Source organism: Cetorhinus maximus, chromosome 6, assembly GCF_964194155.1.
Source record: "Cetorhinus maximus chromosome 6, sCetMax3.hap1.1, whole genome shotgun sequence".
Lineage (NCBI taxonomy): Eukaryota > Metazoa > Chordata > Chondrichthyes > Lamniformes > Cetorhinidae > Cetorhinus > Cetorhinus maximus.
In genome coordinates, this window is record NC_135884.1 from 38,446,836 (window position 1) to 38,473,478 (window position 26,643).

The 26,643-nt window shown below is 43.4% G+C and overlaps 1 protein-coding gene across 1 annotated transcript in view; it reads left to right on the forward strand.

Moving 5' to 3' along the window:
• LOC144681722 (receptor-type tyrosine-protein phosphatase gamma-like) overlaps positions 1 to 26,643 on the forward strand; it is an 803,078-nt gene that overhangs the window by 498,306 nt on the left and 278,129 nt on the right. The window contains exon 6 of the mRNA XM_078543625.1: positions 736 to 802. Coding sequence (XP_078399751.1) covers positions 736 to 802 — 67 coding nt within the window. The remainder of the gene's footprint in view (positions 1 to 735; positions 803 to 26,643) is intronic.

Here is a 26,643-nt window from a genome sequence, read left to right on the forward strand (position 1 = left end):
CTCTTTCAACCAAAAATACTAAGGTTGGTGCAGTGCAGGTTGTCTAACTGAGCACAGACCATAACTTAAACCTGAATCCTCCTGCCTTTACCAACTGAGTCAAATGAGAAAAATACAAATTAAAAACACGACTTCCAAGATTCATAGATCACCATAATAATTATACCAGTTTGGAGACTTTTCCTAGTAAGCAATAGAACTGACAAAGATTGCAAATGTTTGGCTGAGAGAAAAGTTCAAGTTGTAAATGTTCTTGAAGTTTTTTGAGAATGTAATATTGCTTATGACATCTGAGTTACAAAACCATGTATAGGATATTGTACCTAAATTTTTAAGCACTATAAATGTGTTATAGATTTTTGTTTCTTTTTCTGGACAAATGGATATTGAGAAATATGGTAACAATCCCTTTTGACAAAACAATAAATATTGTGGAGAGGTTCTGCTGCATGTGTTTTAAGGTTCTATCATCTTGAGTTTTAATGAGGTCAGATAGAACTTCACCTATCCACCAGAAAAGTGGTTGGATTTCTAGAACATAATTATTTTTTGCAAGATTTGTTTAGTGTCAGTTCCTTATACTTTTAATCTTCTGTATTTAGGCGTTATCTCAAAGAATAATTTTGAAAGCAAAGCTGGAGGCTAGATAACATCTCTTCTTTAAAGATTAAAGTTGAAGATCATTTTATCTGTTGTCAGGAAGGATTTAACAGAATGCATATCCTTTACACATAGGTTACCCTCCAGGACAACCTTGCACTGGTTCCTATTATAAGGGGGCTGAAGGGAGTCGTGCATCATGGTAAGTAAGCTACTTAAGAATTCCTTTTATAAAAAAAAGAGGTTGGAATTATGTCCTTCACGTGGTGGGTTATTTACCCATTGCAGGAAAATCTAAACGTGCACAGTTCATTTTTGTGTTAGTATTATTAATCTTGAAATATTTATACATACATTAAGTCCATACATGTAATAATAGTTATTGTAAAGAATACTTTTATTAAATGTAATATTTTTTCATGAAAAATGAACAATATGATTAATTACAGTGCCTTTGTTTTGTGATGATAAATCATCATAACTTTAGTTCTAAGTCTGCTGTAACATTTTGAGTCCGTCTGGTGCAATGGTACATTTTTGTTTCCAAATGCAGTTATTAAGAACTAAATACAGCATTAAATAATTTATTTTCTAGTAAAGCTGTTATTGTGAAATACAATTGTTGAGATTCTGAAAGGCAATAAGGATCTAAGCACCTTGAAGAACTTTATATTAACTTCGCAATATTTCACATTTTGCATGTTTCAAGCCCAACAGCATGAACATGGAATTGATAAACTATAATAGTGCCTTGAGTCTGCATGGGTATATAGCAAATAAAGGGATATTTCAGAATACTCAGAATAAGTATATTCCTACTATAAAGAAAAAATCTAAAGGGAGGACTCACCAACTGTGGTTAACTAAAGAAGTTAGGAAAAGCATCAAACTAAAGGAAAAAGTATATAACTGCACAGATGACTGGCAGGTCAGATGATTGGTCAGAATATGAAGAACAGCAGAGAATGACTAAAAAGTTAATCAGGAGTTAGAAATTAGAGTAAGAGAGTAAGCTAGCTAGATATGTAAAAGCTGATAGCAAGAGTTTCTACAGGTATTTAAAAAGGAAAAGAGTAAATGAAGTGAGTGTTGGCCCTCTAGAGAGTGACAATGGGGAGTTAATAGTAGATAATAAGGAAATGGTGGATGAAATGAACAAATATTTTGCTTCTGTCTTCGCTATAGAGGATACAAATAAACATTCCAGTAATAGCTGTAAATCAGGAGATGGAAGGGAGAGAGGACTTTGATGAAATTACAGTCACTAGGGAAATGGTACCAGCAAACTCATGGAGTTGTGAGCTGATAAGTCTGATGGACTTCATCCTAGGGTCTTAAAAGAGGTGGCTAATGAGGTAGTAGATGCGTTGCTGTTAATTTTCCAAAATTCCTTAGTCTTTAGAAAGGTTCCATAAGACTGGAAAGTAGCAAATATAATCCCTCTATTCAAGAAGGGAGGGTGGCAGAAAATAGGAAACTATAGGCCAGCTAGCTTGAAGTCTGTGGTGGGGAAGGTGTTAGAATCAATGGAAAACTTAGGAAAACTCAAGGTAATCGGGAAGAGTCAGCATGATTTTGTAAAAGGGAAATCATGTTTAACCAATTTATTGGAGTTCTTTGAAGGAGTAACATGTTGAGGATAAAGGGGAGCTTGTAGACGTGCTGTACTTGGATTACCAGAAAGCATTTGATAAGATGCCACATCAAAGGTTATTGCGGAAAATAAAAACTTATGGTGTAGGGGGTAAAGTATTAGCATGAATAGAAGATTGGCTGATTGGTAGGAAACAGAGAGTGTGCATAAATGGTTTTTTTTTTGATTGGCAAGATGTGACGAGTAGAGTCCCGCAGGGTCTGTGCTGGGGCCTCAACTTTTTACGATTTATATCAATGACTCAGGTGAGGGGAGTGAAGACATGATAGCTAAATTTGCAGATGACAAAGATAGGTAGGAAAGTATGTTGTGAAGAGGACAAAAGAAGGTTGCAGACGGGTATAGATAGGTTGAGTGAGTGGGCACAAATATGGTAGATGGGGTATTATGTGGGAAAATGCAAAGTTGTTCATTTTGGCTGGGAGAATAAAAAAGGAGAGTATTACTTAAATGGAAAATGGCTGCAGGATTCTGAATTGCAGCAGGATCTAGGTGTTGTAGTGCATGAGTCACAAAAAGTTAGTACGCAGGTATAGCAAGTAATTAAGAAGGCTAATGGAATGCTGTCCTTTATTACATGAGGAATTGAACATAAGAGTAACAATGTGTGTAGTTTTCGTCTCCTTATTTAAGGAAGGATGTAAATGCATTGGAGGCGGTTCAGAGGAAGTTTACTAGAATGATACCTGGAATGAGAGGGTTGTCTTACGAGGAAAGGTTAGACAGACTGGGCTTGTTTCCACTGGGGTATAGAAGAGTAAGGGGTGATTTGATTGGCATGTATAAGATCCTGAACAATATTGACAAGATGGATGTGGAAAGGATGTTTCCTCTTGTGGGTGAATCCAGAACTAGGGGGCAATGTTTTAAAATTAGGAGTTGCCCTTTCAGGACAGAAATAAGGAGAATTTTTTTCTCTCTGAGGGTTGTGCGACTTTGGAACTCTCTGCCTCAGAAGGCGGTGGAGGCAGGGTCATTGAATATTTTTAAGACAGAGGTAAATAGATTCTTGTTAGGCAAGGGAATCAAAGGTTATCGGGGGTAGATGGAAATGTGGAATTAGAAACATAAACAGATCAGCCATGATCTTAATGAATGGCGGAGCAGGCTCGGGGAGCCGATTGGCCTACTTCTCCTATTTCACATGTTCGTAAACTAGAATTTGTATAACTGTATATGACAACTCAAAATATTAACATGAGCACATATATGCATTTCTTTTAATAAAATGGACTTCATTTTGCCAAGCCAATTTCAGTTAAGGCTTAAAACTAGAGCTATATAATGCTTAAAGTATTTTAACATAGCGCTGAGCAGTTTAATAGGACAATGGGTTAAGTATTTATGCATAAAAGTCAATTAGGTTGATTGGCTAAGGTGGGTGGGGTCAGACCCAGTGGAAAGATCCACAACAGTTGGTGAATGTAAAATAAAGAGAAAATGGAATCATTGCTGCTAAATATGCAATCTGTACCTCAGAAAATGAGAATAATGTGCACATTTAGAAGAGATGTAGAAGAGGTGGGGGAGTTGCACTGCTGGTTAAGGGGAATATCACAGCTGTACGACAGGAGGACACCTCGTTGGGCTCATGCAGCGAGGCAATATGGGTAGAGCTCTGGAATAGGAAGGGTGCAGTCACAATGTTGGGGGTTTACTATAGGTCTCCCAATTGCTGGCGGGAGATTGAGGAACAGTTATGTAGGCAGATTTTGGAAAGATGTAAAAGCAATAGGGTTGTTGTGGTGGGTGATTTTAAATTTCCCTATATTGACTGGGAATCACTTAGTGCTAGAGGTTTGGATGGTGCAGAATTTGTAAGGTGCATCCAGGAGGGCTTCCTGAGACAATATGTAGATAGTCCAACTAGGGAAGGGGCAATACTGGATCTGGTATTAGGGAATGAACCCGGCCAGGTGGTCGAAGTTTCAGTAGGAGAGCATTTCGGGAAAAGTGACCATAATTCAGTAAGTTTCAAGGTACTGGTGGATAAGGATAACAGGAGTCCTCGGGTTAAGGTGCTTAATTGGGGGAAGGCTAATTATAACAATGTTAGGCAGGAACTGAGGAATCTAGACTGGAGGCGGATGTTTGAGGGCAAATCAACAACTGACATGTGGGGGGCTTTCAAACGTCAGTTGATAAGAATTCAGGACCGGCATGTTCCTGCTAGGATGAAGGATAAGCATGGCAAGTTTCAGGAACCTTGGATAACGAAGGATATTGTGAGATTAGTCAAAAAGAAAAAGGAAGCATTCGTAAGGGCTAGAAGGCTGGGAACAGATGAAGCCCATGGAGAATACAAAGAAAGTAGGAAGAAACTTAAGCAAGGAGTCAGAAGGGCTAAAAGGGGTCATGAAAAGTCACTGGCAACCAGGATTAAGGAAAATCCCAAGGCCTTTTATACATATGTAAAAAGCAAGAGGGTAGCCAGGGAAAGGGTAAGCCTACTCAGGGACAGAGGTGGGAATCTGTGTGTGGAGCCAGAAGAAATGGGAGAGATACTAAATGAATACTTCTCATCAGTATTCACGAAAGAGAAGGTCTTAGCGGTTGATTTGTCTAGGGAAGAGTGTGTAGATAGCCTGGATCATGTTGAGATCAAAAAAGAGGAGGTGTTAGGTGTCTTGAAGAATATTAAGGTGGATAAGTCCCCAGGGCCAGATGGGATCTACTCCAGAGTACTGAGGGAGGCAAGGGAGGAGATTGCTGGGGCCTTGACAGAAATCTTTGTATCCTCACTGGCTACGGGTGAGGTCCCAGAGGACTGGAGAATGGCCAATGTTGTTCCATTGTTTAGGAAGGGTAGCAGGGATAATCCAGGAAATTACAGGCCGGTGAGCCTTACGTCAGTGGTAGGGAAATTATTGGAGAAGATTCTTCGTGACAGGATTTACTACCATTTGGAAGCAAATGGGCGTATTAGTGAGAGGCAGCATGGTTTTGTGAAGGGGATGTCGTGTCTCACTAACATGATCGAGTTTTTTGAGGAAGTGACAAAGATGATTGACGATGGAAAGGCAGTGGATGTTATATACTTGGATTTCAGTAAGGCTTTTGACAAGGTCCTTCATGGCAGACTGGTACAGAAGGTAAAGTCGCACGGGATCAGAGGTAAGCTGGCAAGATGGATACAGAATTGGCTTGGTCATAGAAGACAGAGGGTAGCAGTGGAAGGGTGCTTTTCTGAATGGAGAGCTGTGACTAGTGGAGTTCCGCAGGGATCAGTGCTGGGACCTTTGCTGTTTGTGGTATACATAAATGATTTGGAGGAAGATGTAACTGGGCTAATTAGTAAGTTTGCAGACGACACTAAGGTTGGAGGAGTTGCAGATAGTGAAGAGGATTGTCAAAGGATACAATGGGATATAGATCGGTTGGAGACTTGGGCGGAGAAATGGCAGATGGAGTTTAATCCGGACAAATGCGAGGTAATGCATTTTGGAAGGTCTAATACAGGCAGGAATTATACAGTAAATGGCAGAACCCTTAAGTGCATCGACGGGCAGAGGGATCTGGGTATACAGGTTCACAGGTCACTGAAAGTGGCAACGCAGGTGGATAAAGTAGTCAGGAAGGCATATGGCATGCTTGCCTTCATTGGCAGTGGTATTGAGTATAAAAGCTGGGAAGTCATGCTGCAGCTGTATAGAACCTTGGTTAGGCCACACTTGGAATATTGCGTGCAATTCTGGTCACCACATTACCAGAAGGATATGGAGGCATTGGAGAGGGTGAAGAGGAGGTTTACCAGGATGCTGCCTGGTCTGGAGGTTATTGGCTATGAGGAGAGGTTGGAGAAACTCGGATTGTTCTCACTAGAGCGACAGAGATTGAGGGGCGACTTGATAGAAGTTTACAAAATTATGAGTGGCATGGACGGAGTAGATAGTCAGAAGTTTTTTCCCAGGGTGGAAGAATCAATTACCAGGGGACATAGATTTAAGGTGAGAGGAGAAAACTATAAAGGTGATGTGTGGGGCAAGTGTTTTACACAGAGGGTAGTGAGTGTCTGGAATTTGCTGCCAGAGGAGGTGGTGGAAGCAGGTACGACAGTGGTGTTTAAGAGGCAGCTTGACAAATACATGAATAGGATGGGAATAGAGGAATAGTTCCTTTGCTGTACTTTTCTTTGTTCTTTGTTCTTTGCATATATAAAAATAGAAGATTTCTGAATACAATTGAAAAGTCAGGTGATATTACTGATGAAGCACTCAGCATCTGTAGAGAAAACAGATAAAGTATTGGTAATCCGGGGAATATTAACCCATCCCTTCCATCCTCATGATAGGTGGGAGAGGATTGGATGAAGGTTAACAAGATAAAAATGTGAAATCAGCCGCTGTGAATGTGTGTACTTCAGGCTTAACTGTACTGGGTTTGGGAGGGTCTGAGTTATCTGCTCTGGAGTGTCATGCCAATAACTGTAATATTTAAATAAGGTTGCGTTCCTCAGATTTTGGCAGCCGTTTCAATCAATTGAGGAACCAATGAGATGAAAGGCGACGTGAGCTGCCAGATCCGGAAAATAAAGACTTTTCCAGAAATGCTTGTCGGCCAGGAGGAGCAGAGGCACTTGCCACCCAACACCTCAAATAAAACCTCTTTTCTACCTTGATGTGATCTCTTTTCCTCCCTGATCTCTTACTTGTATAATGCTCTCTTACTCCCGTGCACCCTTTACCCCGCTGTCTCTCCCTTCCCCACTGCTCCCTATCCCCTGCTCATCACCTCCTGTTCCCTTCCCACACTCCTTTCGCCCACACCTTTCCCCACTGTCTTTTCTCCTTCCCCTTCTTCATGTTTCCTTCCCCTGCTCCCTCCACTCTCTTCACCCTGCTCTCGTTGCCCCACCCTCTTTGCCCCGCCCTCTTGGCCCACCCTCTTTGGCCTAACCTCCTTTCCCCACCCTTTTTGACCTGCATTCGTAGCCTCTTTCTATGTGCTAATTCCACTGCCCTCATTCCCATGCCCTCTTTGTCCTCAACTTCTTTGCCCCGCACTCATTCCCCTGCCCTCGTACACTCTTACCCTGCCCCCTGCCCTCCTTCCACTGTCCTCGTTCCCATGCCCTCTTTGCCCTGTCCCCTTTCCCCTACCTTCTTTGCCCCACCCTTGTTCCCTTACCCTCTTTCCCCCTGCTCCTTTTCCTCAGCCCTCTTTTTCCCTGCTCTCATTCCCCCGCCCTCATACCCTCTTTCCCTGCCCTTGTTCCACAGCCCTTTTACCCCTACCCTCTTTCCCTTCCCCGTCACTCCTGCCCTCATCCCCCTGCCCTCGTTTCCCCAACCACCTGGCTATGCTACCCTGCCTTTGATCCCCCCTGCTTTCATTTCACTCACTCTCGTACCCCTGCCCCTATACCCTGCCCTCGTACCCCTGCCCTCCTACCCCTGCCCCCATTCCCCAGCCCTCTTTCCCCTCCCTCTTTCCCCTGCCCTCATTCCTCTGCCTTTTTACCCTGCTCTCATTCTCCCTCCCGCATTTTTCTGCCATTGTTCTCCTCTTTCCGCACTTTCATTCCCCTGCCCTCTCTATATCGCTCTCTTTTTCCCCACCCACTTTACACCACCCTCTTTTTTCCCCACACTCATTTCCCCTGCCATCTTCCCCTGCCTTGTATATCCCACCCTCATTCACTCACCCTTGTTCTCCCGCCCTCTCCCCCTGCCCTCTCTTCCCCCGCCCTCTCTTCCCCCGCCCTCTCTTCCCCCGCCCTCTCTTCCCCGCACTCTCTTCCCCACACTCTCTCCCCTCGCCCTCTCTCCCCCGCCCTCTCTTCCCCCGCCCTCTCTTCCCCCGCCCTCTATTCCCCGCACTCTCTCCCCCCGCCCGCTTTTCCCCACCATCTTTCCCTCCCCTCTTTTCTCCGCCTTCTTTTCCCCACCCTCTTTTCCCTGTCCTCTTCACCCCACCTCCTTTGCTCTGTCCTCCTTTCCCGCACCCTCTTTTCCCTCCCCTTGATCTTTCTCCCTGCAACGTCTCCCCCCTTCTGCTCTCTCATCCTCCCTCTTTCCTCCCATGCTCTCTTTCTCCCCGCTCTTTTTCCCTGTGCTCTCCCGCCACTGCCTTCTCCTCCTCACTCTCTTATAACCCCCACTATTTTTTCTCCCCCACTCTCACTATTCCCCCCCACCACTCCCGACCTATTTTCCCCACTGCTGTTTTTGCCCCCCCACACTCACTTTGCCCCGCCACCTCTTTCCCTAAACAGCACCAGCAATTTCACTTCCTCCCCCTCATTGCCATGTCCAGCTCCACTGAACTGTGACCTTCTCAATTGTCAGGGACAATCCGCTGTGGCCCCTAGCTGCTGCCTTGTGCCAGCTGGCTTTTCCATCTGGCAGTTGGCCAGACTCTCAAACATAAATGGAGTAAAAACTTTTCAATGAAGTCCTGCTGTTAAGTTTAACATCCGACTTCCCGGAAATCTGGTTTCCTGGCCACACCCTCTCCGCCTCCCTCCCTGGCAATGTTTCCAATGTCGACTCTTTCTCGGAAGTGTAAGAAATTATAGATCAACAGCATTTATGAAGTAGTAAAACAAAGCTACAATAATTTTTTAAATGCCATTTATCTGTAATTTCTTCCATTTCTGATTAAACATCTGTGCGCAAGAAGCAAAATTATCTGCTCTCTCCACAAATGCTACCCAACCTGTTTTTCTGTCCCCTGTATTTTCTGCTTTAGTTTCAGATTTCCAGCATGTGCAGTTTTTTGTATTTGGTATAATGTTTCAGCAGTTGTACAATGAGTTCCCCCATTTGTACTGCTCTGATGTTAAAATTGATATCAGTAATTATTTTGCACAAGGCTCTTAATGACTGAAAAATGACTTTTTTAACCATTTATATTGTTCTCTAATAGGGTAATTTATTTTTCTTTGGTGCCTTAATGATAGGCTAAATTTCAAAGCTAAGCCATTGTCCTATTAACAAGAAATATAATTGTATCCTTAATTGCTAATCATTATGACATACTAATGTCAATTTTTAAAATGGACCTGATGTATGTCAGAAAAAGAAGTTTGCAATAAATAGTGCTCTCTACTATGTTTTTTTGAGTGTAAATAGGTCCAGTGAAAGTTAAGGACATCAGCATGGAATTTTGTACTTTAGTGCCAAAATTTAGAGCCTTGGAAATAAGTACTTCAAGGTACATTCAGTCCCTTGGCTAATTTCTCAAGTGTTGAATTGTAGGTCACACAATATACATATTACACAAAACACCTCATACGATGTGCATTGAGACTTGTGGCTTACTGAGAAGAAACCTACTAAAGGTTTAATTTGCTCTGTGTTTTAGAGCTAACACACATGCTAATTGTGAGTTAATGAGTAACAAAAATTTCTTGATATTGCATTCACTGAGTGACTGCTAACTTTTAATAAAAACAGAAAGTGCTGGAAATACTCAGCAGGTCTGTCAGTATCAGTAGAGAGAGAAACAGAGTTAATATTTTGAGTCAAATGCGACTCTACTTCAGAACTGCTAACTTGCCAGGTTAAATCCTGGGAGAAACCATTTCTAAAGCACATACCTGTCGTTAGTTAAAAACAAAAAACTGCGGATGCTGGAAATCCAAAACAAAAACAGAAACAGAAATACCTGGAAAAACTCAGCAGGTTGGCAGCATCGGCGGAGAAGAGTACAGTTGACGTTTCGAGTCCTCATGACCGTTCAACAGGTATTTCTGTTTCTGTTTTTGTACCTGTCGTTAGTGCATTTTCTGCTTCTAAACCACTTGTTAAGCAACAATTTATGTATAATATCCAAATCCACACAGCATTTACTTAATTCTCACATTGCATTAGTTTATCCATTATTAAAGTACCAGTGGGCACAATAGAGTTCCAGGGATGAGCAGTGATTACCTAAAGTAAGTCTTTCATTAAATTCTCCAGTGTAGGTATTGCACCATAACTGTCAGACACATGGAAGAGGATGAAGAGCAGCCATTGCAGGAGGTTTGAGGTCATAGGAGTTAAATTTATAGGACCCACCACCTCCCGATCCAACATGAGAAACAAAAACACCAGTAAGAGCAGTCGAATCACCAATTCACTGCTGCATCCTTGAGCTGGATCCTTTTATGTCACATGTTCACACATCAAGTTCAACAAGGACATGGTGATGAGGCAGGCTTAATTTTTACCAGTATATGTAGCATATAATATGACAGTAGAATACAAAAAAGACACACAAATGTAGCTGATACATTGAGTTGAAACCTTCCTGAAACTGACAAAAGGTTGTCAGATGACTATGGGCAGAGTCGTCCCAGATTTGCACAAAGTGCGGTAGCGGGCAGGAAGAAAGTCATTTTACCCACCAGCTGCAGTGGCGGGTTTTCGTGCCGTATGGTCCCATCCCTGCCTCATTAATTATGCAGCTACAGGAAACACACTATCTCGCTGGCGGGCAGCCTCCGATTTGCCCGCCATGCCGTTACCTCAACGCTTCCTCACGCAAGGCGCCATATTTAATCTGCAGCAGCATGCACACTTCTCAATGCTTGCAGCCCAAGACTGCTACAGTAAAGACATGGCCTCAAAAGCCAAGAAGAGTGCAGCTCCCTGACTTAATGTTGCATCCCTGGGACGCCTTCTGGATGCCGCAGAGGCCCGCCACGGTGTCCTCTACCCCCGCTCTGGCCGCAGGAGGCCCATCAGTCCCGCTACTCCAGCTTGGCAGAGGTGGTCAGTGCCAGTGCTGCACACAAGAGGTCAACCATCCAGTGCAGAAAACTGATGAATGATCTCATCCATGGTGCCAGGGTAAGGCAACCATTTTATCACTGTAAACTCACACTTACAAGGCCATCAAACATTCACTGGCATCTCACTCACTGCCAGCTCAAGGGACATCACCACTCACTCTCTCACACACATCCTCACATCTCCATCTGGCCTCATCCCCTTTGCAGACTGCCTCCAAAGCCCTCACCATCTTAAGGCCATTTGCACAGATCACCCTGGGATAACCCCCTCCTCCAGTACAGCCTTCCCACTGCAGCCTCTTCTCTTGCCTGAGGCCACTTCTCCTCCTTCCCCAAGCAAGCCTTAGCCCTGCAGCTGTTGAAAAGCCACCCTCACCTTACGGCTGGTCTGGTAGGAAGAGACCCGCCCATGAGTTCCCCCTAAAGGTGATGTGGTGCTGCCTGCGAAGCCTGGCACCGATGACTGCGAGTGCTGTCCGTAGCAAGGTAGGTAAACAAACCTCGAAGTCCCGAGCGAAGTTCGACTTGTCAGGTGCTCGTCACTTATGCACAGTTGTGAAGCACATGGCAACATGCCCAGATGATTCAGTGTGGGGGGCTGATTCCTGCGAGCAGGGCTTATAATAAAATGCTAAAGCATTGAAAATAGGGGCAGGATTTTTCAGTCGGTGTCCGGGGGTGGGCCTGTGTAGCATTGCAGACTGCCTCCTGTGTTGTTCCAGTAGAATACAAACCTTCTATAGGGCTTCCTAATCCCAGAACAACATATTTTGGTCAGAGAGAAGTACAGTATAGTAGAGCTTACACCTGGGACAGAATAATAATACATTGGATACTACATGATTCAAGACATATCAGGAGAAGAATGGGTTGGGTGTTTAGGAAGAGAGAATAACAGTAGAGCAATAGAGATGTGATAGGAACCAATGAATGAGTTTAATTTTCCTTTGATAGGCAAACAACCCTTTCTGTATGTAAAGCTAAAATGTTACGATCCCTGTCGAGACTGATAATGTTTAAAAAGAAATTCGAACTTGCAGTTAATAGCTGGAAAGGCTGAGACAACAAGATTTTATGTTTTCAGATTTTTTACTGTAATAAATGACTAAAAACACTTTTAGCTAAACATTGATTTTGTAGGCAACTTAAACTTTAATCTACAGAAAGGTATGTTCCCCTTTTAAATTTATCACACGACATTCTTGACAGAATTACAATCCTTATACCAAACGATCCACAGTTGCTCCCAGTTCCAATTGGTGCATGTTTCCCCATTTTGCTGAGTAGTAACTTCAAGTGCCTCCAGGTACTTCCTTGGGTTTTTAGAGAGTTTCCTAAATCCACTACCAGCAGTAAAGCCTGTCCTGATTATTCTGCCCCTCTGGCCATGCTAGGATGAATCTCCCGGAATACTTAGATTGCTGCAGGATGCATCTCTTCAACTAGAGATCCCGTCCCTCCTGCGTCTGGCTATGGTAGCTCACAAAGCAAAGAAGCCTCTTCTTCCTGCTGACCACTCAAAAACCACTGTCTGTCTGTGACATTCATTGATTTGTAGAGGGAAGCCTGTAGCCTGATCTCAACAATGCTTCCCCTGCACTCTTCCCCATGGCAACACGAAACCCTATGGCCTTGCATCCAGGTAGAAATGCAGATTAGCTATTCTTGACCCCAAATTTCTTTCATCTTTGAACTAAATGGACAGCTTACAGCACAACTGTTTAAAACCTGATACTTTGAATGCCTTTTTGGGACTGTGGGAGATCAGAGTTGACCCATTGAGGCTGCTGCCATTGTCTCTTACCATGAACACCTTACAAACCCCAGCAACACAATCTGGGCCTCCTTTTGATCTTTAGCCATCAAATCACCCATGCTTACAGTCAGGCAGACTTCAGAACAAGTCACATAACCCTCTTAATTTTACCTTTAAATTTAAAAACACAGTCCCAAAACATTATAATCTTATAAACCTCACAATTGTAACAAAAGATAAAACAGCTGTCCAGCATTCTGAGGAGCACAGAGTTGAGTTCACCTTCCCCCATCACCCCCATGCCCCCCGCCAATCCCCCCACCACTTTTGCATGCAAAGTAATTTACTTTTTTTGCATTGGTTTTATGTATAAAAAATCAAAGGGCGTCCTCCTGAGGTGGTGAAAGACGCTATATCAATGCAAATTCTTTGTTTCTTTTTCACACAAAATCAGAGGAAAAATAACAAAATCACTGAAATATAACACCACACCTCTTCCCTTACCTGAGCCCATCTGCTGCTGAACCCTGATTTATGACTTTGTCACTTCTAGATTTGACTATTCCAAAGCTCAGCTGACTGACTTCCCCTCTTCATCCCTCTGCAAACTTCAGCTAATCTTCCTCTGACTAGGCGCCATATTTTGAAGTTGCTCCCCCAAACCTCTCTAACCCTCCATCTTTCTTTTCTCTTTGAAGGCTATTCATAAAACTATCTCTTTGACTGAGCTACAGGCCCTTCCCAAAACCTCCTTCATTGGAACAGTGTCCATTTATTTCCCATTACACCTGTGTGAAGCACCTTGGGGCATTTTTCCATGTTAGGTCAGCAACATAAATACAATTTGTTCTTTGGGCTGTTGTGGCTAGTCGTCTCAATTTATAAATGTTACATATTTACTTGTTTACGTTTTACTAGTGTACAAAGCAAGTCTTGTTAATGCAGCAGGGCAGCAAGTTTTCATTTACTTACTGCCATTTTTCTGGTTTCTTCTAGCATTCAAATTATTTTCACTATTATTTCCTCCTGTGGGTGTTCTGGACTCTATCGAACCACAGCACTCCCCCATCCCAAATTCCTCCAACTAATCTAGCCATTCACAAACTTGGCAAATTATTAAGGTAGTGCAGCCTGATGCAATAACCAGTGCAAGCAAAATATGCAAGAGTTCAATTTTCATGGAGGATTTGCCAAACATCTGCTATAACTTTGGAAGAAGTTCCATGGAAAGCCAGGAGGAACACCATGGATAATCCGTCTTGGTCTCCTCTTGAGGTCACCACCGTCACAGTGTTGTGGCAATTAGATTCAATCCCTGTGTTATCAAGAGATGCCTGAGCGCATTGGATACAGCAAAGGCTCTGGGCCCCAGAACACCTCAGTCGTAATACTGAAGACTTGTGCTCCAGAACTAGTCATGCCTTTAGCCAAGTTGTTGTAATATAGCCACAAAACTGACATCTACACGGCAAACTGAAAAATTGTTTATCTATGTCCTGTCCACAAAAAGCAGGACAAATCCAATCTAGCCAATTACTTACCCATCACCCCCATTTGGGGGAGGTGGTGGCATAGTGGCATTGTCACTGGACTAGTAATCTAGAGACCCAGGGCAATGTTCTGGGGACCCAGTTTCAAATCCCACCATGGCAGATGGTGGAATCTGAATTCAATACACATCTGGAATTAAAAGATGACCATGAAACCATTGTCCATTGTTGTAAAAAACCATCTTGTTCACCAATGTCCTTACCTAGTCTGGCCTACATGTGACTCCAGACCCACAGTAATGTGGTTGACTCTAAAATGCCCTCTGAAATGGCCTAGCAAGCCACTTCGTTGTATCAAACCTCTAAAAACAAGTCAATAAGGATTGAAACCGGACGGACCACTGGGCATTGACCTAGGCACCATAAACGACAATGGCAAACTCAGCCCTGCAAAGTCCTCCTTACTAAAATCTGGGGGCGTGTGCCAAAACTAGCAAAGCTGTCACACAGACTAGTCAAGTAACAGCCTGACATAGTCATACGGAATCATACCTTACAGATAATGTCCCAGACACTACCTCACCATCCCTGGGTACGTCCTGTCCCACTGACAGGACAGACCCAGCAGAGGTGGCGGTACAGTGGTATGCAGGCGGGAGAGAGTTGCCCTGAGATTCCTCAACATCGACTCCAGACCCCATGAAATCTCATGGCATTAGATCAAATATGGGAAAGGAAACCTCCTGTTGATTACCACATACCCGCCCTCAGCTGATGAATCGGTCTCCTCCATGTTGAACAAAACTTGAAGGAAGCACTGAGAGGGGCTAGGGTGCAGAATGTACTCTGGGTGGGGGACTTCAATGTTCATCACCAAGATTGACTTGGTAGCACCACTGCTGACCAAGCCGGTCGAGTCCTGAAGGACATAACTGTGAGACTGGGTCTACGACAGGTGGTGAGGGAACCAACAAGAGGGAATAACACACTTGATCTCATCCTCACCAACCTGCCTGCCGCAAATGCATCACCAACTCCATTCCTTTCCTGAGCAACTGTCTGAGGCTGAACCAGACTATTCGAAATCTTGGGGTCACATCTGTGCCGTCACTAAGACCATGTATTCCCACCTCCATAGCATCGCCCGACTCCATACCTGCCTAAGTTCCTCTGCTGCTGAAACCCTTATCCACGCCTTGTTTACCTCTAGATTTGACTATTCTAAAACACTCCTGGCCAGCATTTCACATTGTACCTTCGATAAACTTGGGGCCATTCAAAATTCTGCCGCCTATGTCCTAACTCGCACCAAATACCATTCACCCATCATCCCTGTGTTCGTTGACTTGCAATTCCTCATTTTTAAAGTTTTCACCCCTTTTTTCAAATCTTTCCACGTCCTGGCCCCTCCCTGTCTCTCTAATCTCCCCCAGCCGCACAAACCTCCGATGTAGCTGTATTCCTGTAAGTCAGCCTCTTGAGCATCTCTGATTATAATCACTCCACCATTGGTAGCCGTAACTTCAGTTTTTAGGTCCCAAGCTCTGGAATTTCCTCCTGAAATCTCTCCGCCTCCGCCTCTGTTCTTATTTCCTCCTCTAAGACAATCTTTAAAACCTAATTCTACAACCAAGCTTTTGAGAATCTGCCCTAATATCTTCTCATGTGACTCAGCATCATATTTTGTTTTATTTTGCCTCCGTGAAACGCCTTCAAACTTCTAATATATTAAAGACATTATATCAATACAAGTTGCTGTTTGTGGACAGGAAGCACACATCTTAGACTACATTTTAATATTGTACTGGTCGATCTCCCATGGTATTGCAGGCAGTCAAGACCAAGTGTAGTCCTCAGGTTGTTGTTATTTTCATAACTATTCTCTTAGAGAAAAGCGTGAAGTAACGGAAGGATTTGCAGGCTGATTAACAGTCTGACAGGCCATAATTCTCTTTATACCAGCTAATCAGGTGGTCAGTTCTCTGTGTTGGGAGTGTTTCGTGGCCTCACACCCATAGTTAAGTAGTGAAGTGTACAGCGATTTGGGAAGCAGAGAAATAGAGTTGGTTGGAGATTTTTTTATTCTTTGATGGGATGTGGGCGTTGTTGACAAGGCCAACATTTGTTGCCCATCCCTAGTTTCCCTTGGACTAAGTGGCACAAGGCTATTTCGGAGGGCAGTTAAGAGTCAGCCACATTGTTGTGGATCTGAAGTCACATGTAGGGCAGGCCATGAGGTAAGGATGACTTATTTCCCCCCCTAAAAGACATCAATGTACCAGATGGGTTTTTACGACAATTGATGACAGCTTCGTGGCACCATTTCTATGTCCAGCTTTCAATTCCAGATTCTATTATTTGAATTTAAATTTCACCAGCTGCCATGGTAGGATTTGAACAGCTGTTCCCAGAGTATTAGCCTGGGCCTCTGGATTACTTGTCCAAAGGCGGTGGCGTAGGGGGAGGCGCTGGCATAGTGGTATTGTCACTGAACTGGTAATCCAGAGAACCAGGGTAATGCTCTGGGGACCCTGGTTCGAATGCCACCACAACAGATGGTGGAATATGAATTCAATAAAAACCTGATGATGACCATGAAACCATTGTTGATTGTCATAAAAACCCATCAAGTTCACTAATGTCCTTTAGGGAAGGAAATCTGCCATCCTCACCTGGTCTGCCCAGATCCACAGCAATGTGGTTGACTCTTAAATGCCCTTCGAAATGGCCTAGCAAGACACTCAGTTGTATCAAACCGCTACAAAGTCAATAAAAAGGAATGAAACCAGACAGATCACCCTTCATCGGCCTATGCACCAGAAACGATGATGGCAAACCCAGCCCTGGCAATGCTGCAAAGTCCTCCTTACTAAAATCTGGGGGTTTGTATCAAAATTGGGAGAGCTGTCCCACAGACTAGTCATGCAACAGCCTGACATAGACATACTCATGGAATCATACTTTACAGATCATGTCCCAGACACCACCATCACCATCCCTGGGTCTGTCCTGCCCCACCGCAGGACAGACCCAGCAGAGGTGGCGGTACAGAGGCATATAGTTGGGAGGGAGTTGCCCTGTGAGTCCTCAACATCAACTTCGGCCCCGTACCGCACCCCCTCTGCTGATGAATCAGTACTCCTCCATGTTGAACACCACTTGGAGGAAGCACTGAGAGTGGCAGGGGAGCAGAATGTAATCTAGGTGGGGGACTTCAATGTCCATCACCCAAAGTGACGTGGTATTACCACCATAGACCGAGCTGGCTGAGTCCTAAAGGACATAGCTGTTAGACTGTGTCTGCGACAGGTGGTGAAGGAACCAACAAGATGGAAAAACATGCTTCACCTCATCCTCACCAACCTGCCTGCCGCAGATGCATCTGTCCATGACAGTATCCTAGTGGAGATGAAGCCCCATCTTTACATTGAGGATACCCTTGTTGTGTGACACTAACGCCGTGCTAAATGGGATGGATTTCAAACAGATTTAGCAACTCAAGACTCGGCATCCATGAGGTGCTGTGGACCATCAGCAGCAGCAGAATTGCACTCAACCACAATCTGTAACCTCATGGCCCGGCATATTCCACCACTCTACCATTACCACCAAGCCAGGGGATCAACCCTGGTTCAATGAAGAGTGAGGAGGGCATGCCAGGAGCAGCACCAGGCATACCTAAAAATGAGGTGTCAACCTGGTGAAGCTACACCACAGGACTACTTGTGTGCCAAACAGCATAAGCAGCAAGTGATTGAGTTAAGCGATTCCACAGCCAACGGATCAGATCTGCAGTCCTGCCACATCCAGTCGTGAATGGTGGTGGACAATTAAACAACTCACTGGAGGAGGAGGCTCCACAAATACCTCCATCCGCAATGATGGGGGAGCCCAGAACATCAGTGCAAAAGATGAGGCTGAAGTATTCGCAACAATGTTCAGTCAGAAGTGCCGAGTGGATGATCCATCTCGGCCTCCTCCAGAAGTCTCCAGCATCAGATGCCAGTCCTCAGCCAATTCAATTCACTCCACATGATATCAAGAAACGGCTGAAGGCACTGGATACTGCAAAGGCAATAGCCCCTGACAATATTCCGGCAAGTACTGTAGACTTGTGCTCCAGGGCTTGCCATGCCCCTAGCCAAGCTGTTCCAGTACAGCCTCCTGGCAATGTGGAAAATTGCCCAGGTATGTCCTGAACACAAAAAGCAGGACAAATCCAACCCGGCCAGTTACCACCCCATCAGTCTACTCTCGATCATCAGTAAAATTATGGGCCATCAACAGTGCTATCAAGTGGCACTTGCTTTGCAATAATCTGCTCATTGACACTCAGTTTGGGTTCCGCCAGGGTCACTCAGCTCCTGACCTCATTACAGCCTTCATTCAAACATGGACCAAACAGCTCAAGTCCAGAGGTGAGGTGAGATTAACTGCCCTTGACATCAAGGTAGCATTTAACCAAGTGTGGCGTCAAGTTGCCCTAGCAAAACTGGAATCAATGGGAATCGGGGGAACATTGTCTGCTGGTTGGAGTCAAACCTAACACTAAGGAAGATGGTTGTGGTTGTTGGAGATCAATCATCTCAGATCCAGGACATCACTGCCTGAGTTCCTCAGGATAGTGTCTTAGGCCCAACCATCTTCAGCTGCTTCATCAATGACTTTCCTTTCATCACAAGGTCAGAAGTGGGGATGTTCGCTGATGTTTGCACAATTTTCAGCATTATTTGCGACTCCTCTGGTACTGAAGCAGTCCATGTCCAAATGCAGCAAGACCTGGACAATATCCAGGCATGGGCTGACAAGTGGAAAATAACATTAGTGCCACACAAGTGCCAGACAATAACCATCTCCAATAAGAGGGCATCTAACTATCGCCCCTTCACAGTCAATGGCATTGCCATCGCTGAATCTCCCATTATGAACATCCTGGGGGCTAATTACCATTGACCAGCAACTGAACTGGACTAGCCATATAAATACTGTGGCTACAAGAGTAGGTCAGAGGCTAGGAATCCTGCGGCAAGTAACTCATGTCCTGACTCCCCAAAGCCTGTCCGCCTTCTACAAGGCACAAGTTGGAGTGTTATGGAATACTCCCCACTTGCCAGGATGAGTGCAGATGGTGGTATAGTGGTGAACATAGCTGCCTTCCAAGCAGTTTTCCCGGTTTCGATTCCCAGCCATTGCAGTGGTGACTTACTTCAAGCCCTATCCGTGGTCAGATCACAGTTCCGGGCCCTCGGAGTTGAGCCCCATCAGCTTCAAAATGAGAAAAAAACAGTACAAAGCGTGGAAAGATTCCAACAACACTCAAGAAGCTTGACACCATCCAGGACAAAGCGGCATGCTTGATTGGCATCACATCCACAAACATTCGCTCTCTCCACCACCAATGCACAGTGGCAGGAGTGTGTACCATCTACAAGATGCACTGCAGGAATTCACCATGGCTCCTTAAACAGCACCTTTCAAACCAATGACATCTACCATCTAGAAGGACAAGGGCAGTAGATACATGGGAACACCACCACCTGGAAGTTCCCCTACAAGCTACTTATCATCCTGACTTAGAAATATATCACTGTTTCTTCACTGTCGCTGGGTCAAAATCCTGGAACTCCCTTCCTAACAGCACTGTGGGTGTACCTATATGACGTGGACTGCAGCGGTTCAAGAAGACAGCTTGCCACCACCTTCTTGAGGGCAATTAGGGTTGGGCAATAAATGCTGGCCTAGCCAGCGACACCCTCATCCCATGAATGAATAAAAAAAATCAGCTTACTTTCAATCATCAACAAAGTGACGACAGCTGTTGTGGCAATGGTATTTAAGTGGCACCTGCAGTACTCACCAATAACCTCACTGTCGCTCAGTTTGGACTCCGCCAGGACCACTCAGCTCCAGACCTCAGCCTTGGTTCAAACATCAGGCTGGCAGGCCCACAAGGGTGGCCTTCCCTGTCTGTACCCCATTTTTTTGGGGGGGCATGAAATGTCCACATCTGATGACCCCTGGAGGGCCACAAGGAGGCTGCCTACATGAAGTTTGCAGCCCCCATGCAGTGGGAGACTGGGCCCTGGCTGCAAAATGATGGCAATCTGGGAAAATTGTCCTTAATAGGGCTTAGTTATTTAATTTGACGACTTGCCTCCATTTGGCAGGCAGCTGACCTGCATGTTGCTAAGAAACTTACCCAGTAGTGCAGCTGCAGCAGGTAGCTGACCTGCCATGGCACCTCACTAATTTCCCCGTCTGCCTTGCCCTCAAGGCCATCACCTCAGGGCTGGGAATATCCTGCCCAACATTTCAAGTTTGTGACCTTTCATCACAACTGGAAAAATTTAAAAATGTAATTGGTTTTGAGCAAGTAAAAGGGAGGAGGGCGGGAGGAAGAACAAACAGGAGGTTCTTTGAGAGAGTGGAGCACGGGTGATAAAAAGTTACATTTCTAACTTTTCTTGGTTCTGATGAAAGGTCATGGACCTGAAATGTTAATTGTTTCTCTCTTTGTAGGCACTGCCAGACCTGCAGAGTAGTTCTAGCATTTCCTGCTTTTATTCCAGCGTCCGCAGTATTTTGCTTTCGCATTGTGTTTAATCACTTGTATCAAAGTGGAGCATGTTATATGTTAATTTTCTGCCAAAGTATTAGAGACAATTATGAATACAATTAATGCTTCAGCACTTCATAACTCCCAGGGATAATTTTTTTTTAAAATGCATATTGTAACTTCTGCATTTTAGTACCATCATCTAAAGCTACTTGTACATTGGGTATTTTTGTCATTTCCCACCTTCCCTCACCCCACAGGTGCCCAGCTTTAGCAAATCCAATAGGTTTACGTTGACTGCAAGTCACAAGCCCCTGGCGCCAACACAGCAGGAAAACAATATTGAAGCAGTTTAGGATACTATTAACTCTGAAAAGCAGAAATTATTTATGGTTTCCTTCTTGTGGAAGAAACAATAAAACATGGCCCTACTGTAGTGTAATTTACATGGCCCAAAAAGGCTCTGATTTGAGAAGCGTCACTGTATTATTGAAAAGAGTATGTACGGTCATGGTATAACCTTGGGACTATTGGAAAAAGGCCCTTGCATTTATACAGTGATCCCTTATTTAGCGCTCCTAATGTGTTCCTAAAAATCAGCATGTTAAACAAAAATGTGCAAAACAGAAATTATTCTCCATAAGAAAGCACGTGATAAGGATGGGTTATGTTTCTGACCAGTAAGTTTTACATTAAAAACCTATTGGTTGCCTTGAATCTAACTGGTCTAAAATCTTTCTACTTCCTACCTACTATTACTACTTACTACTCTTACTACTTACTATTCTTTCTACTTACCTCCTGCTTGTCACTTCCCACCACCTACTCGCTAGCCCCCTTGTTCCCTCTCACTTGCCACATCCTTCTCCCGACCCATCGCTCACTCCTACTCTCTCCTGACTCTCTTGCTCTCTTCTGCTCACCGCTTCCCTCTCCCGAACCCCTCACACCCTTCCACCCTTTGAACCTCTCACCGCCTCACCACCCCTTCCTACCTTCGTCGTGTCCCTCTCCTGATCACCTCGTTGCCTCTCTCCTGAACCTTGCTCACAATGAGTGCTTGGGAGAGGAGAGGGAAGCAGTGAGCGGGGGAGAGAGAGAGAGGGTATTGGAAGAGGGAAGCAGCAAGCGGGACAGAGCAAGGGAGTTGGAAGAGGGAAGTGGTGAGCAGGAGGGAGCAAGGGAGTTGGAAGAGGGAAGTGGCAAGTGGGAGGGAATGAGGGGATCGGGAGAGGGAAGTGGCAAGTGCGAGGGAGTGAAGGGTTGGGAAAGGTGGCGAGTGAAGTGGTGAGAAGTGTTTAAAAAAAAGACGGAAACCGCACAGTTACAAGGTGGTTCTTGGCACATGCGCAATAACTGTGCCGAAACGAAAATGGAAGTCGAGGCCAGAAGTGATATTTGGCTAAGTTCCCTAATTTACAAAATTAGGCACTAAAATGAAAACACGCTCTTAGAATGTGCTTTAAGCGAGGGATATCGGTATGGGGCTTTTCAAGTCATCCCAAAGTTCTTCTCGCCAATGCATTACAGTACTTTTCAAATGGAATCAATATTGTTTTGTTGGCAGACGTGGCAGCCAAGGTGAGCACAGATAGGTCACACAGAAAGCGAGATAATGTACCAGTTAACCTGTTTTTGGAGGTGTAAATGTTAGTCAGTAGAACATCCAGAAACTAATTGAGTAATGCTTGCACTCTAAGTGTGTGATTACATTATTGCCTTACCATGCCTCCTGTCTGTTTAAGTCATATTCAATGATAATATTTCCAGTGATTTTTGGATTGTTCATAGAGCCTTAAGAGAGTTTAGTTTTATTTATGATGAAAGCAAAGTCATGTGGAGTCGAAACATTAACCCTGCTTCTCTCTCTACAGGTGCTGCCAGACCTGCTGAGTTTTTCCAGCATTTTCTGTTTTTATTTTAATTTTATTGATGTCTGAGTCCTTTCTCCACAACTTATACTTCATCCTCATGATAACTGAAAAATCTAAATTTTTAGATATTTATACATCTAAATACAAAATATATTGTATTTAATATATTTTTATATATACACAAAAAATGTATATTTTTGTCTATCCAAAAAATATAGATTTTTGTACATACAAAACATAAAGAAAATGTGGCATCTGGATGTTGGCACACTGAGATTTTGCACAGCTGGAAAATCATGTGTCAAAATGTATTTGCAATCTCCCTTAGCTCCAGCTGCCTGTGCATACAGTTCGAAACCTTATGTTTTGTGTATTTGACATAGTTACTATTTGAAAAGAATGCTCAAGATAATATGCACCAGATGTTATGTCTTTACAGATAACTTCTGTCGCGTTAGTCTCTAAGGATTGTTGAGATGCTCGAGTAGTGCTTTATCATTGATTGGTATCATGTATTTTCTATGCACATTTGTTTTCGGTTGACGCTGCTGGTAGTTTGTTCCATCATCTCTGCAGCACACACGCGTCACTATGATGATCCCCTAAAGCATTTGACACAGTTGGGCAACTTTTTAACCTCTCCACAGTTCGCACATGCAACTTTTCAAATGCCATATACAACGTTATCAAAATGAACACTCAGTTGCAATTTGGTACTGTATATTACTGAAGCAATATAAATGATATGGTTAACAAAAAGTTAAGGGTTGTTGTCCATTTTGTTCATCTGTCAGAGTGGAAGGAGAAAACTCACAGAGGGAAGAATTGACTCATGTTCTTGTCCCTGATCACTGTGCAGATTCCTGTTAGATTGTGTGTGTTTGTGTGTGTTTACGCACGTGTATAGGATTCAGCACATCTCTGATGCCTCCAGTGAATGGATAACCTGCTACCATATGCTGACTTGATGCATTCATCATGTCATGTGAGAGTACCTATTGAACAATATGTAAATAATGACTTTACAAACCTGTTCTTTCAGTAAATCAGTATTAACAGCCTGTGATGGAACTGCAACTAGTAACTTGTGCAGTTTGAACAATACAAAATTTATCTCCTTAATTTGAATTACTTTGAACCTAATGTCCATATACAGTAAGAATTTAATTATTAAAAACTAATAAAATTGCATATTTTCTGTGGTTGAAGTTGATATCAGAACTAGTCTAGGAGTATAATATTAAACTTCTTACAGGAACTACCACATCAACTTTATGGAGCAAAGGGTCACTGTATATAAATAAAAGATGCAATACAATTACTACTTCAGCTGATTAAAACAAGATGATAGCTTTCCTGTTTTATTTTGGAGAAATAAATTCTCTGTTATTTCATGTCATTATTGTATTTCAAGATGAAAAACTGCTTTGTAAGCTGAAAACGCAATACACATACAATTGACGAATGGTTGATGGTGTTTACCTCCTCAGCTAAAGTATATATAATTAGTTATGTGAGGTCAGCATGGGGATTAGCATGTAGTCCTATTGATTTCTTTAGTATTGAAGACTGGCCATATAAATGTATTACTCTTCCAGTCCACTATGGAATAGATTTTTAATTATTTTAGGGACTGGTTGTTTCCAGTGCACCCATGTCTGTAGTCAAAATGGATTTAAATTTTCCTGGTTAAGTGGATAACATTTAGCTTTCAGAAAATGGGAATTCAGTTTGAGTTTGAATATATTTTGCCTTCGAGAAAGAATGATCTTTTACCTGTATCAGTGCAACACTTTGCAGCACATCCTGTTTCTCTTCCTTGCCCCCAGGCTCCAACTGCAAATTAAGGTTGAATTCTACCTATCACTTCCATTTGATCCAAATTGAGCTCCTTGTGGCAATTCTTAGTTGTGATGTGCAGTACTCTGCAACAGAGAAAACAGAAAAACATCCCATCTTAAAAAAGGAATAATATTTTTGGATTATGAAACACCATTACTGACTCAATCCCTTAGTGAAATGTCCCTTTCATGGCCCACTTTACCTTTTAAACTGTTGGAGGGAGCATCTGAGCAAAAAAGAGTGAAGTTGGTTGAAGCCAGGAAGAAAATTCAATTTTATTTAGGCTCTGAATATGTCTTTGCAAATAGTCAAAACAAAAATTTGGGGTAAGTTTTAACTTTTGGGGTGCAAACAGGCCACTCACCTATGCCTGGAGTGAAAGGGCCAGCTATTTCAAAGCCTAGGCTCCATTTATTTAGAATCAGCAAGCTGGTTTCCCTAAACCTATAAAAGGATGTCCATGATGTAGCTCGTTGTACTTGGGTTGGTGCAACTTGGCTACCCGTGGGGAGATTGATCATGGAGGTGAGCTCTCTTATGAGCAATTGCTACTGATTAGCTCCACAACTCCAGAATAACTATTAAAATTTAAAAATCACCTTCTTGAGATTCTTACATTGTACTAACAGCAAAAATAGTAATAGAGTGCATGGAACACTGTCCATTCAGATCTGTCTTAAAATGAGATCAATGAGTAGAATCCCAATTTGCGTATCAAAAGGATTTACTGCCTGAAACAGACACTTATGATACAGTCTTGGAATTCTTATATGGCATTGGGCAGGAGTGTCTGTGATACTCAAGTGGTCAGTCTATGGATCTCATTTGACTTGGTCAAGTTAAAATCGGCCCCTTTATTTTTTAATCATCGACTTAAATGGCATTTAGGTAACTTAAATAGGAAATGGCCACAGCCTGTTTTGAAAAACAATTTGAGTTTACTATCATTTAATGTTTTGTGTGGACTACTCACCAGGGATATCCAGATTAAGCTTGAAAGTTAAAATCACACCAGCCTCATACTCCCGAGGTCAGAGGTGTCTGTCATTCAGCTTGCACATTCCCATCCGATTCCTTCTCCATGTTAAAATCAGGCCTTTAATAAAACTGAAATTTGCTGCTTAAGTTTGAAATATTCATGCCTGATTGGAAAAAAGTTGACTTTGGGATTGCTTCCCAACTCCCATCTTTTTATTCTCAAACATATATCTTTGACTGGGACTTTGAAGCCTTTATACCATGCAGCAGGAAGCACTGTGATTCCAGTTAAGAGTATTCTACAGGCAGTTGGAAAATTCTTGTAGAATACAAAAATCCTATTGTATAAAGCTGTGTGAGGAACTACAGTCTAGTTAAGACTGAAGAAAGCTCCACTGAGAATGTAGCTTCCTGACTTACCTACAGGGAACCTTTAATATCAGAGAAATGACGAGTGGGATCAGAAGGATTAATACAGATCAAAAATCCATTTAAACACATGGATTACATTTTAAATTAAATGTCTTAGTCTCATTTCAAACAACCAAAATTTGAGATGTAGTGCATTAAACTTGAGGGTGTTTGCTCACTGTGTTTAATCCTTGCAGATTTCAAGTTTTGAATTTGGTAGAAAGGAAAATCAGGGGGTGAGCCAAGCTGCTGATGTGCACTTTCTAAAGACATGTTTGGTTTTTTTTTGCCATGGCCTCACCTCACCCTATCTCAGTAGCTACCTCCAGCCCAACAACACTCTGGGATCACTGCATTCCTCCAAATCTGGCCTCTTGTGCACTTCTCACTTCCTTCACACCACCACTGATGACAGTGCTGTCTAGGCCCAAGGTCTAAAATTCCCCTCCTCAAAACTTTTAGCCTCTCTACTTCTCTCTGCTTCATCACAATTCTGTTTAAAACCTACCTCCTTGACCAACATTTAGTCGCCTGTCCTAAAGGGCAGAATTTTATGCTCAGCGTGCAGGCGCGTGCCTGACATGTCCGAGCGTAAAATGATGCGTGATGACGTCAGGCGTGCATCTCGATGTCATCGCGCGCTTGTGCAATATTTCGTTTGGCAGGCACGCGCAGGAGTTGGCTATGCTCCCACCAATAATTGAAAGGCCTATTAAGGCCAGTAACAAGCTAATTAAAATCAAATTAACGCTGCCTGTCCAAC